Source organism: Pollachius pollachius, assembly GCF_949987615.1.
Source record: "Pollachius pollachius genome assembly, chromosome: 17".
Classification (NCBI taxonomy): domain Eukaryota; kingdom Metazoa; phylum Chordata; class Actinopteri; order Gadiformes; family Gadidae; genus Pollachius; species Pollachius pollachius.
In genome coordinates this window covers 16148075-16161614 of record NC_136950.1, presented here as the reverse complement: position 1 = coordinate 16161614, position 13540 = coordinate 16148075, and the positions used below count along the sequence as shown (strand labels likewise).

General features: G+C 45.8%; 1 protein-coding gene across 1 annotated transcript in view; it reads left to right on the top strand.

The window, feature by feature from the left end:
- The window catches only part of tgfbr1b (transforming growth factor, beta receptor 1 b), a 29512-nt gene extending 16274 nt beyond the window's left edge, over positions 1–13238 (top strand). The window contains exons 3-9 of the mRNA XM_079754407.1: positions 181–438; positions 719–949; positions 3524–3691; positions 4020–4176; positions 5757–5881; positions 6554–6684; positions 10226–13238. Coding sequence (XP_079610533.1) covers positions 181–438; positions 719–949; positions 3524–3691; positions 4020–4176; positions 5757–5881; positions 6554–6684; positions 10226–10351 — 1196 coding nt within the window. The 3' untranslated portion in view covers positions 10352–13238. The remainder of the gene's footprint in view (positions 1–180; positions 439–718; positions 950–3523; positions 3692–4019; positions 4177–5756; positions 5882–6553; positions 6685–10225) is intronic.
- The last annotated feature ends 302 nt before the right edge of the window (positions 13239–13540 follow it).

The window sequence follows — 13540 nt, the reverse complement described above, 5'->3', positions numbered from 1 at the left end:
CGCTGTGTGGTTCTGTGACTCTAGCCAGGTGTCGCTCTATGCTGTGACTCTAGCCAGGTGTCGCTCTATGCTGTGACTCTAGCCAGGTGTCGCTCTATGCTGTGACTCTAGCCAGGTGTCACTCTATGCTGTGACTCTAGCCAGGTGTCGCTCCTCAGTTCTCCTCTGTTGTGTCCCCAGTGCCCGCAGAGAAGGCCCCCACCCTGGGGCCCGTGGCCCTGGCGGCGGTGATCGCGGGGCCCGTGTGTGTGCTGTGTCTGCTGCTGGTGGTGGCCTTCTACGTGTGCCACAGCCACCGCATGGGAGCCGGGGGGGTCGGGGCCCACCACCACCGCGTGCCCAACGAGGAGGACCCCAACATGGACCACCCCTTCATCACGGGCGGGGCCACCCTCAAGGACCTCATCTACGACATGACCACCTCCGGCTCCGGATCAGGTGGGCCGCCCGTCTATCAGTGTAGCGTCCTGTTAGCCTGGTCCTGTTAGCCTAGTGCTATTAGCCTGGGCCTGTGATGCCACATGTGATAGCCCCTCTACCATCGCTGAATTGTAAGTGCGTGTTATCCGTTTGCCTGGACTTTAGACCGTTCTTCTGACCCTCCCCTGGTTCTTCTGACCCTCCCCTGGTTCTTCTGACCCTCCCCTGGTTCTTCTGACCCTCCACTGGTTCCACTGGTTCTTCTGACCCTCCACTGGTTTATGTCTGCTCCACACAGGGCTGCCGTTGCTGGTCCAGCGGACCATCGCCAGGACCATCATCCTGCAGGAGAGCATCGGGAAGGGGCGCTTCGGCGAGGTGTGGCGGGGGAAGTGGCGTGGCGAGGAGGTCGCTGTCAAGATCTTCTCGTCCCGGGAGGAGCGCTCCTGGTTCAGGGAGGCGGAGATCTACCAGACGGTCATGCTGCGGCACGAGAACATCCTGGGCTTCATCGCCGCCGACAACAAAGGTCTGGTCACTACTAGTTAAGGACAACTACGGTCTGTTCTCCAGGGCTTAAACTAGTTAAAGACAACTAGGGTCTGTTCACTATGGCTTAAACTAGTTAAAGACAACTAGGGTATGTTCACTAGTGCTTAAACTAGTTAAGGACAACAAAAGTCTGGTCACTACTAGTTAAGGACAACTACGGTCTGTTCTCCAGGGCTTAAACTAGTTAAAGACAACTAGGGTCTGTTCACCATGGCTTAAACTAGTTAAAGACAACTAGGGTCTGTTCACTATGGCTTAAACTAGTTAAGGACAACAAAGGTCTGGTCACTACTAGTTAAGGACAACAAAGGTCTGTTCTCCAGGGCTTGAAGTAGTTAAAGACAACTAGGGTCTGTTCACTATGGCTTAAACTAGTTATGGACAACAAAGGTCTGTTCACTAGGGCTTAAACTAGTTAAGGTCATCAAAGGTCTGTTCACTAGGGCTTAAACTAGTTACTAGAGGTCGGCAGATTTAAAAATATCCCAGAGGAACAGAGACTTTGTGAACTTGGTGATTTACGAGAAGTGGAGAATGAATCCCATTTTCTTATATACTGTCCCTTCTATGATGAACTAAGAGTACCTTTTGTAAATGAACTGTTTGCTCAAAGCCCTGAAATATTTTGGAGTAATGATGATGTCAGGATGGAATGCTTGTTTACCTTTTAATGTTTATAAGTTAGCCTCTTTTGTTACTAAAGCCTGGATGAAATGTCAGGATGGTTTATATTGTTGATGTTAGTATTGTTTAGCATCTACTTTTGGTTTTTGGTCTGTCTATGTTGTTTTATAATGGTTTCTTGTAAGCCCTTGTGGGCTGGGCATGCTAATGCATGACACAATAACAATTTAAATTAAAAAAAAAAAGTTAAGGTCAACAAAGGTTTGTTCACTAGGGCTTAAACTAGTTAAGGTCAACAAAGGTCTGTTCACTAGGGCTTAAACTAGTTAAGGTCAACAAGGGTCAGGCTTAAACTAGTTAAGGACAACCAGGGTAAGGACACAAGTTTCATGTTTACTCAGGCTTCCTACTATTTAACAAACGTTCAAATGTCAGCTGACAAGACAGGTTACCTAAACTCAAATTAATCCTCACATTCTGTCCTCGCTTTTGCTTCCCTGCGTATCGAATAAAGAATAAGTGAAAATTGCTTCCATAGTTTTTATATTCTAGCATTATATCCCTTAAAGTTAAGTTACTTTAAGGTTTTCAGTGATAAGTGGTTACTATATCTTTTAGCCGTAAACAGCCACGCTCTATTTCACATCTTACATCGTAGCACTTTGAGAAACGGTGAGGCAGATGAAGCCTTCAAGATTAGTTTTCACTGTGAGCGCTTTAACCTACCGCCTGTTTTATGCTAATCAGAACCCAGTTCTCTAGAGCTGATATCATCATTGATATCATCAGTTAGTTATGATGAAAACTATCAGTTCTGTTTGATCACACTGGCTGCAAATGCTCACACAGGCCCAGACAGCGTTGGATTTACCAGGATTAGGTGTTTAACTATTTAAATACAGCTTCTGAAAAACGTAACAATCATTGTTGGCAGCTTGGCATTTTAAGTATGCATTTGGGACAGCCCTCCCTTCAAAGAAAAGAACAAACATGAAACAGTTATCACCGCCAGCAATGAAAATGTATGAAGAACATTTAACTCCTCAAACCCAAACCAAGTTGATCAGTCTTCCCTAGCACACAGTATTTATGAAGGCATTTTTTTTTTTCATTTACATTTAGGGCATTAAGCAGACACTTTTATCCAAAGCGACCTTAAGCGGTTAATTCACACATTCACACACCGACGGCAGAGTCAACCATGCAAGGCGACAGCCAAGCTCGTAGGGAGCAGTTAGGGTTGGGAGTCTTGCTCAGGGACACCTCGGCACTCAGCTAGGAGGAGCCGGGGATCGAACCAGCAACCTTCCGGTTACCAGCCAACCAGCTCTACCTCCTAAACTAAGCCGACCAAGCTCATCGCCTCCCAGACATTGAGTTCTAGCTGAGCTCTTTGCAGGTTATCAGCTCTGTTTGAGTGGAGCGTGTGTGTAGGTGAGACATAAATAGACAGTTTGTAGACAGTGAGTGGGCACAGTTGGCTGGAGAAGAATAACAAGCGGCCCTGTTTCCACCAACACTACCGTCTGGCAGGCTGTCTGGATGCTGGGTCACAGCGACCAGGCTGTGGGGGGAATAGATGAAGTATGGATGCAACATTATCAACAGTTTCAGCTGTCTGTAACATTCGCTAAGAAAGAGCTTCAATAACTGGGATCTACAAGGTGAAAATACCAAACGTGATATAGCGCATTTAAAGGTGAAAGGGAATATAATAAAAATAATAATTTAAGATATATAATAATATAATAATATGTTTCTCTTTCTCTCTCTTCTCCTCTCTCCTTCTCCCACTCTCCGTCTCTCTCTCTTTCTAATGTAATAAGAAATATAAATATTGGACACATCCTTTTAGCTATTGTGGGTGTGTATTTATTTGATTGCTGTGACCTTTCCTTTGATGTTCTCCCTCTGATCCGCGCTGTAGATAACGGGACGTGGACCCAGCTGTGGCTGGTGTCAGACTACCACGAGCACGGCTCCCTGTTCGACTACCTGAACCGCTACACAGTCACCGTAGAGGGCATGATCAAGCTGTCCCTGTCCACCGCCAGCGGCCTGGCCCACCTGCACATGGAGATAGTTGGCACACAAGGTAACAGACACACTCACACACAGAAACGCGCACACAGACACGAACACACGCAGACATGATCAAACACGGATACGCACGCACGCACGCACACAAATACAGATATATATACACACAATATAAGTTAATACTTATTTCTCTCAATAAGGCCATAATGAATCATACTTATTGAATGTAATGATGACCTGGTCAGGAAATAACAACTCAGAATGTTCTGTAATATCTACTCTCTAATGATACTTGAGTGGGAATGTTTGTGTCACTTGTAGTCTGCTTCCATCTCCATCGCAGATGGAATCATGTGCATGATACTTCTGTCTCTGGTTTCCAGGAAAGCCTGCCATCGCCCACAGGGACCTGAAGTCCAAGAACATCCTGGTCAAGAAGAACGGGACGTGCTGCATCGCCGACCTGGGCCTGGCTGTCCGCCACGACTCGGCCACGGACACCATCGACATCGCCCCCAACCACCGCGTGGGCACCAAGAGGTACGCACACACAGATGGGGTCAGACCACAGAATGTCACCTGGCCCACAGCATTAAACGTTGTTATTGCAATAACATAAGGCTTGAATGTCTACTCTGGTCAAACCTGACCCATACTATTCTTAAGATGCTTCATGTTGTGATTGCTGTCTGTTAGCTTGTGCTAAGTTCAGTCAACCATCTGCTGATCTTCTGGGATCCTACTGCTCAACGAACACACCACTATGGACCCAGGGCTTTCGCACCACATGCTGTAGCAAACACTGAGCAGGCGCTCCGCTGACTCCATCCTAGCCTCGCTAGATCGCCACAGGCAGAGGCCTTCCCCACTGAATCAATCAGTGAAATAAGGGTTCTGATCCGGGAACCGAAGCTATCCTAGTGAGAGGAGGTATGTGTTGATGCAACCTCCGTGTTGAGCTTGATTAATTACCTAGGGGACTAAGAAGGGTTCTGTTCACTCTGTTGTTCCCTGCCCATCTCTCATCTCCTCTCCTCTCCTCTCTCTTCTCTCCCCTCTCCACTCGTTCCTCCCCCCTCTCTCCTCTCCTGTTTCCTCTCTCCCCACTACCCACTCTCCTCTCTCCTCTCTCCTCTTTCTTGTCTCCTCTCTCTTCTCCATTGCCTTGGGCTACCGGATGGATGCTGAACCACTAAATCATTCAGCAGGCTTCAGGTGTTGAGGAGACCAGTGGCCCTCAACGGAAGTTTATTATTGTATTATTTTATAAAAGTATATGAATAGTTAGATCCTCTCCACTCCCAATCCCCATGTTATTGCTCGTCAGTGCAGCCTGAATAGAACATGAGGCTAGCTGGAGTGGGGGCCATGTTTGGGTATTTTGATGGCTGCGATAACCTGCTGCCTCTGATACCCTCAGAGAGATCTAGCATGTGCGTAGTCGTCCTGTCAAAAGAAAGAGCTCCGTAAGGCGGAGAAGGGTAGAGCAACAGTGGGTCTTGATGCACGGTTGTAGTGACGTCCGGTAAGGTTGGTTTATTATTATCAACGCTGTTGGAATACTGCATAAGATCACCATTTGGTGACTCTGTAGTTCTGTCACTGGCTTGGAAAGTGGCAGGTGAACTGTGTGTAAAGGCCCCGATACACTTGGAATAAAACCAAAACTGGCGTGTTTGCATAGACTGACCCAACGGCTGTGGAATGCGGCGATTTGGACTGTAAATACAAATGTGCCTATCCCCTCACAATATCAGCCAGTCTTGCTTCGACTGGTTCACATTGAAATTAACAGATTAGGATGCAAACGTCCATTCTTTCCAATGGTCATAAACCGGCAGTTTTCCCCCCGTGAACAAAGAGTTTTAGATGAGGATTTGAATAAATTGTTGGCTAAAGGGTGCCGTCGGTAAGATCAAAGGCGTTTGGTGGGTAGAATGCGCTGTTCGGAGTGGACAGCTCATGCAGTCCTGTTGATTTGCAAAGCTCTTTTAATTGGACTCCAGTCAGTCTGAAGACCATTGTCTGCAATAAGACACAAATTTATCCAACCCTAACCCTCAGCCAACAGAGTGCTGCTCTAGGCGACCCCATGTTATAATCCTTTTGTCTCTCTTCAGGTACATGGCCCCAGAGGTGCTGGACGACTCCATAAACATGAAGCACTTTGAGTCCTTCAAAAGGGCAGACATCTACGCCATGGGGCTGGTCTTCTGGGAGATCGCAAGCCGATGCTCCATGGGAGGTATGACGGGAGCAACGCATTCGACTGAAGCGTTGAAGTGGCACTATCGGGGCGTTGTTGCTCTCATGTCCGTTCCTCACTTCAGACAAAGAGCTTCTAGGTGGGCTGGGTCTGTGGCGACCTCGGGCCGCAGAACGGCAGGCTGTGTCGCTGGCTATGCCTTCCCCTTCGTGGCGATCGTTCCTCTGCCAGCTCTGTCTCGCTGAGGGCCTCTGCCTCTGAACCAAAGAAGAGATCTTGGGTGTGAGGCCTGTGTGTCTTACGTGTCACATGGAATTAAGAGCAGGTCTTTTGTCAACTCACAGATGGTACATTAGGAGCAGGTCTTTGTCAGCTCCCATATAGTACATAAAGAGCAGTGCGTTGTCAGCTCTGAGATCGTGCATTAAGAGCAGATCTTTGACGGCTCAGAGATGGCACATTAGGAGCCGACCTTCGTCAGCTCCGAGATGGCACATGGCATTAAGAAGGCTGTCGCAGAAGCCATTTACATACAGTCCGAGCACGGGCCCCACGGGGACCACGTTAGAGATACAAAAACCGCCCAGGGGCCTCTCTACCCAAACACCCCTTGCAAGAGTTTGAACTTCAAACAACAGATGATTGCAGAATATAACCGGGTCTGGGATTCCCGGTGATTCTCTGTGATTCAGCCTGTTGTTTTTTCGACAGGCATTCATGAAGACTACCAGCTGCCGTACCACGACCTGGTGCAGTCGGACCCGTCGGTGGAGGAGATGAGGAAGGTGGTGTGTGAACAGAAGCTGCGGCCAAACATTCCCAACCGCTGGCAGAGTTGTGAGGTATGGGCGCGCCTGTAAAGGAGATCTAGATCTTTCTCACCTCTGACTAACGTACCAGTGGTGTGTGTAGCGTCTACTGGTGCTAAATGGCGTCAGACAGCAGTCTGCTGTGAGAAACAGTCTGGTTGTGCTGTTGTACTGTTCATGCTTTAGCCTTCTTTCTTGGCAGCTAGCTTGGCTGCTAGTTCCTTTAGCTATATTAGTTAGGGGTTAGGGTTAGCAATATATATTAATATTTTATGTGTGTGTGTGTGTGTGTGTATATTTATGTAAGTATATAGTAACACTCACTCTTTACTGTATAGTACTCTATATAGTGTATCATATAGTATAGTTACTTTATAGTAGTCTGTATAGTGTATCATATAGTACAGTTACTTTATAGTAGTCTATATAGTGTAGAATATAGTATAGTTACTTTATAGTAGTCTATATAGTGTAGCATATAGTATAGTTACCGTATAGCATGCACTTTATTCTGTTTTAGGCATTTCCTCCCAGTGCAAATATGTTTAAATGAGTTACTGAAAACAGTGTTCTGAAATGGGGTCAATTAATAGTATGTAGCCTAAACCTATGTTGTGAGTAATAGAGAAGAAAATATTTAAAATATTGTTGCAAGTGGCCTGTATGCATCGCCTTCACATGGTTTTGCAAAGCTTTACATGTCTTAAAGATATGATGTGGATGGTTCCAACATTCTCATATATTCTCGTTTTTTACATTTCTCACATAGCAAATATGTTTTTGAATGAGTTTCTGAAGGTGGTGTTTTAAGATGGGACATATGTAATTATAATTTGTAATCCCATGTTGCAAATATAACAACAACAAAAAACAGTATACAATTCCAGGTCTTCTGGAAATGTTTTTGGTCGCTGTGTCATACTTCAGCTTAATATTTAATATATTGTTGCTTAAGGCACACTCATTGATGAGAAAATTTCAAACTGGCACAGCATGTTGAAAAGGTTGCTGACCCCTGGTATAAAGTAGGCTCTACTGTTTGGTGGGCTTAAGGACTTTGTCCTCAGTACTTCTTTCTAGCTGTTGTTTAGTCTGGTTCAAACCTGTTCAACCTGTAGCCTGTCTGGTTGTGTATCGCTATTGTATCCCGACGTCCCAAAGGGTGGGTGTGTGTGTGTGTGTGTGCAGGCATTGGAAAACAAATCTCTTTATTTGATGAATCAGAAGACTTTGATTTGTGATCTGCTGTAAGAAACGGCCAGTAAATGTGTTGAGGAAGTGACACACACACACACACACACACACACACACACACACACACACACACACACACACACACACACACACACACACACACACACACACACACACACACACACACACACACACACACACACACAAACATATATACACACTCACACACAAATATATACACACACACACCTACACGCACACACACACCTACACACACACACACCAAATATACACACACACACACGTATACACACACAAATATATATATACACACACACACACACACACACACACACACACACACACACACACACACACACACACACACACACACACACACACACACACACACACACACACACACACACATACACACAGAGCTTAGAATGCAGTTCTTTTGTTGATTCTGCTGACTTCATCAAACACGATCCCGGCCTGTTGAATAAAGCAGCCTCTTGCCTCTGCGGCTTTACCCTGAACTGCATAGTGTCGAGTTTGCTGCCAAGACCGAATTATGAGAACGTTGCTTTAACCACATTCAGAATTCATGTAAATAGTAGTAATATTCATGTGCAGTGGACAGCAGGCAAATGGGCGGTTGTAACAACAGCCTGCCTGTCTGGCATCATATCGGCTAAAACCACTAACACAGACTCAATGGTTATAAAACCGTCTCCAGATCTGGGGAGGCTTGTTCTTTTAGATTCAACCTCACCGACCAAATGCTGTTTGATAAATAATAAATAAGAGTGTCTGACTAGAGAGAGGGATTGACATGGGATGACCTTAGAGTTAGGGTTAACCCTAACTAGTTAACCCTGAGTCTAAGCTCTAACTAGCCCTAACTAGTTTGGGTGTTAACCGTCACTATTTAACCCTAACTAGCTAGGGTTAACCCTAATTAGTTAATCCTAGTTAGGGTTAACCCTTCAGACCTTTGTCATACTGGAGAAGCTGTGTCTAATAGTTAGTAACGTGTTGGGTGGTCTTTCATGATGATAATAGTAACGTGTTGGGTGGTCTTTCATGATGATAATAGTAACGTGTTGGGTGGTCTTTTATGATGATAATAGTAACGTGTTGGGTGGTCTTTTATGATGATAATAGTAACCTGTTGGGTGGTCTTTTATGATGATAATAGTAACGTGTTGGGTGGTCTTTTATGATGATATTAGTAACGTGTTGGGTGGTCTTTTATGATGATAATAGTAACGTGTTGGGTGGTCTTTTATGATGATAATAGTAACGTGTTGGGTGGTCTTTCATGATGATGATAGTAACGTGTTGGGTGGTCTTTTATGATGATAGTAGTAACGTGTTGGGTGGTCTTTTATGATGATAATAGTAACGTGTTGGGTAGTCTTTTATGATAATAGTAACGTGTTGGGTGGTCTTTTATGATGATAATAGTAACGTGTTAGGTAGTCTTTTATGATGATAATAGTAACGTGTTGGGTGGTCTTTTATGATGATAGTTAGTAAAGCTGTTAGGTGGTCTTTCATGATAATGATAGTAAAGATGTTGGGTGGTCTTTCATGATGATAATAGTTAGTAAAGGTGTTGGGTGGTCTTTCATGATGATAATAGTAACGTGTTGGGTGGTCTTTTATGATAATAGTTAGTAAAGATGTTTGGTGGTCTTTCATGATAATGATAATAGTTAGTAACGTGTTGGGTGGTCTTTCATGATGATAATAGTAAAGATGTTGGGTGGTCTTTCATGATGATAATAGTTAGTAAAGGTGTTGGGTGGTCTTTCATGATGACAATAGTAACGTGTTGGGTGGTCTCTCATGATGATAATAGTATCGTGTTGGGTGGTCTCTCATTATGACAATAGTTACGTATTGGGTGGTCTCTCATGGTGATAGTAACGTGTTGGGTGGTCTCTCGTGATGATATTAGTTACGTATTGGGTGGTCTCTCGTGATGATAATAGTTACGTATTGGGTGGTCTCTCGTGATGATAATAGTTACGTATTGGGTGGTCTCTCATGGTGATAGTAACGTGTTGGGTGGTCTCTCGTGATGATATTAGTTACGTATTGGGTGGTCTCTCGTGATGATAATATTTACGTATTGGGTGGTCTCTCGTGATGATAATAGTTACGTATTGGGTGGTCTCTCATGGTGATAGTAACGTGTTGGGTGGTCTCTCGTGATGATAATAGTTACGTATTGGGTGGTGTCATGGTGATAGTAACGTGTTGGGTGGTCTCGTGATGATAATAGTTACGTATTGGGTGGTCTCTCATGGTGATAGTAACGTGCTGGCTGGTCTTTCATGGTGATAACCAGTGGACTCTCTCCTCTCCACAGGCCCTGAGGGTGATGGCCAAGATCATGCGTGAGTGCTGGTACGCCAACGGTGCGGCGCGCCTGACGGCACTGCGCATCAAGAAGACGCTGTCCCAGCTCAGCCAGCAGGAGGGCATCAAGATGTAGAGCCACACACACGCACCCCCCTGTTGTTTTTATTATTCAAAGCAATGTCTTATATTATCATGATCAACCTGTCCCTGCCCGGGAGACGACCTTTTCTTTCTTTACTGGGCAGATGTATATGTATATGTATATTTCCTTCATTTTTTTGGTTTTGTCTTCATTTTTGAGTAGCCACACAGCACCCGTCAGCACACACACACACGTGCGCGCGCGCGTGCGCGCACACACACACACACACACACACACACACACACACACACACACACACACACACACACACACACACACACACACACACACACACACACACACACACACACACACACACTCTGGTGTGGGCCCTCCCAGCCTGCGCGGACCACTGGGGCGTGGGCATAATGGATAGGCTGGGAGACTAATCCTAAAATCTTGTGAGAGAGTGAAGGCCAGGCCCCCCGGTCTCCTCCGCTCTCTGGAGAGGTCCCGGTGCCCCAGGACTGGGAGGGTCCAACAGAGACCCAACCAATGGTGCTCCAGCCTGAGAGCCAGTCCACCACAGAGACACCAGGGAGGCCTGGTCTCTCCTCATGCTGCTGACGTCACTCAGCAGCCCTTCATCAGCATGGGCAGCCGAGCTCCTCCCACTGGTGTCCCCTTCTGCCACTGGTGTCCCCTTCTGCCACTGGTGTCCCCCTCTGCCACTGGTGTCCCCTCTGCCACTGGAGTCCCCTCTGCCACTGGTGTCCCCCTCTGCCACTGGTGCCCCATCTGCCACTGGTATCCTCCACTGGTGTCCCCTCTGCCACTGGTGTCCCCTCTGCCACTGGAGTCCCCTCCTGGGAGGCTGGTGTTCTGTGTGGCGACGCCCCCTTGCTGTCCATTTTGTTATCTGAACCGCCATCAGTATTACCGGCAAGACGGGTCACTTTATATCATTTCTTTCTATGACAGAGTATCCTATTCCTCAGCATCTTATTTTGTTATTATTTGTGTTTCTCAATTTCTTAGCTACATTTGGACTTTTATTTTGGACAGCATCTCATCCATTCTCCGCTAACATGCTGCAACATATGCAAAATAATGATTTATGCTATACAACACAAGCTGACAACAACAATAGAACTACAAACTGAGATAACGACAGGACTACAACACTAAACGACAATGGAACTACAACACAGGTGACAACAGAACGACAACACTAGATGACAATTGAACTCCAACACAGGTGACAATAGAAACACAACACGAGATGACGATAGAACTATAACACTAGATGACAACAGGACAACAACAGGTGACCGCTGCCGCCATGCCTTCCAGGCTACCCTTCGAGTGCCACAGCTTTAACCGACAGCTCGCCCACCTCCAGCGTGCGGTAGGAGACTGTGTGTGTGTGTGTGTGTGTGTGTGTGTGTGTGTGTGTGTGTGTGTGTGTGTGTGTGTGCATGCACACGTGATCATGTATGTTCTGCCTCTTCTCCTGTGTTTCTGCTGTGGTGTGTGTGTGTGTCCACACCGTGGTGCGTGTGTGCGCATGGGCTCTGAGCAGCGACGGCCTCTAGGAGCACTGAGGAGCTCCCATCATTCTGCTGGCCTCACACTATGCACACCAGACGAGAGGGGCTGGCGGAGGAGTGACCAACACACACACACACACACACACACACACACACACACACACACACACACACACACACACACACACACACACACACACACACACACACACACACACACCAAACTCAACCTGAGCCCTCTCCCTGGTGCCATCAGCCAGCCTGCAACTCACCCAGCAGCTCACCCTGCGGTCTCTAGGGGCCCCAGCTCCTCCGCCAGGGCCGAGCAAACAGCCGCTCTGGCCCCGATCGCATTGGTGCCGTTGTTTACAAAATTGGGGGGGGCAGGCATGTTGTTTTCAAGCATTAACTTTTATCAAATGATAATCAAAACTTTAAAAAAAACTTGGAGTGATGTACATTCGTTTTAAATATAGCAAGTGGATATTTACTAAGCCATAGGTTTTTCCATTGATTTGGAGTAACGTGGTTTAGTTGATTTATGTTTTGTCCTTTTAACGGCAAGATCTTTTTCTACTAGAATGTACATTTCTGAAGATGCCACCGCAAAAACAAAAGAGAAAACTGCAACTTTGTCATTTCAGCTTTGCAAGCCTTAAGGGACCAACAAAATATGCTTTTGTTTCTTCTGTAAAACATATATATGAATGATTACTTTGTTTAAAACTGATCATATATAATCTTAAGGACAAAAAATGATATGTAGCACAGTCTTATTTATTGTCTCGGGGGCCATACTGCCACACAGCTAAACCAGTTCAAACCCGTCAAATACCATCAAATAACATTTAAATAACAACTACTTGGAATACTGATACACGGTCTGTGAGTTTGGTGTTTCTTCAAATGTCACTTAAAAGAATATCTGGTTATTCAGCAAGTGCACTTCACGGTTTAGATGTGTGGCCCTATGGACCTAGTCGACTAGTTAATTAGCTAACTAGTTAAGTTTGTCTTTATTTTCTTCTTCTTTGGTTTTAGACGATGTATTGATGTGCTGCTATGGAGTCTGGCCGTCCTGCTGAGAAGGAGGCCAGCTTCGGTTGGATGTACATATCCTCATTGCCTGACTTCAATCTGTGCCATGTCGCTATTCTGTGGCTCCTCAAGTTCACTTTTGTATCGACTGGAGCCCATAATAGTCCTCCATTTTGAAAGCCTGTTTTGTATGAAAGTTATCAAAATAGTCTGTGTGATTGAATAATCAACCACAGCAAACTCTCCACAAGTGCATCAAAACAAAAAAGTGAATTTCTGTGCCATATACACCTGTATAGAAATTGAACTCTCACAAATGTTGTTTTCCCATGGAATGAATTTCAACGTGTGTTGGGTGGGAAGGGGGGGGGGGGGGTCTACGGTTTTAAACCGGTTTGATATAAAAGAGAAGAGAACCGTCAATCGTTTGCTGCTATCTCAAAGCAAAAGAGGGTTCATTCATTGCCTCTACTGAACCCTGACCCTAACCCCCACTCCAACCCTGACCCTCACCCCATCCCAGGGGTCAGGGCTCACCCTATCCCTAACCAAGCCTTCAGGGTCCCAAGAGGGGGGGGGGAGGGGACAGTAGACTATCAACATTCATTCAGCTACAGTTCTTGATTGGACTGTGTAGTGTTCATGTTCTGCT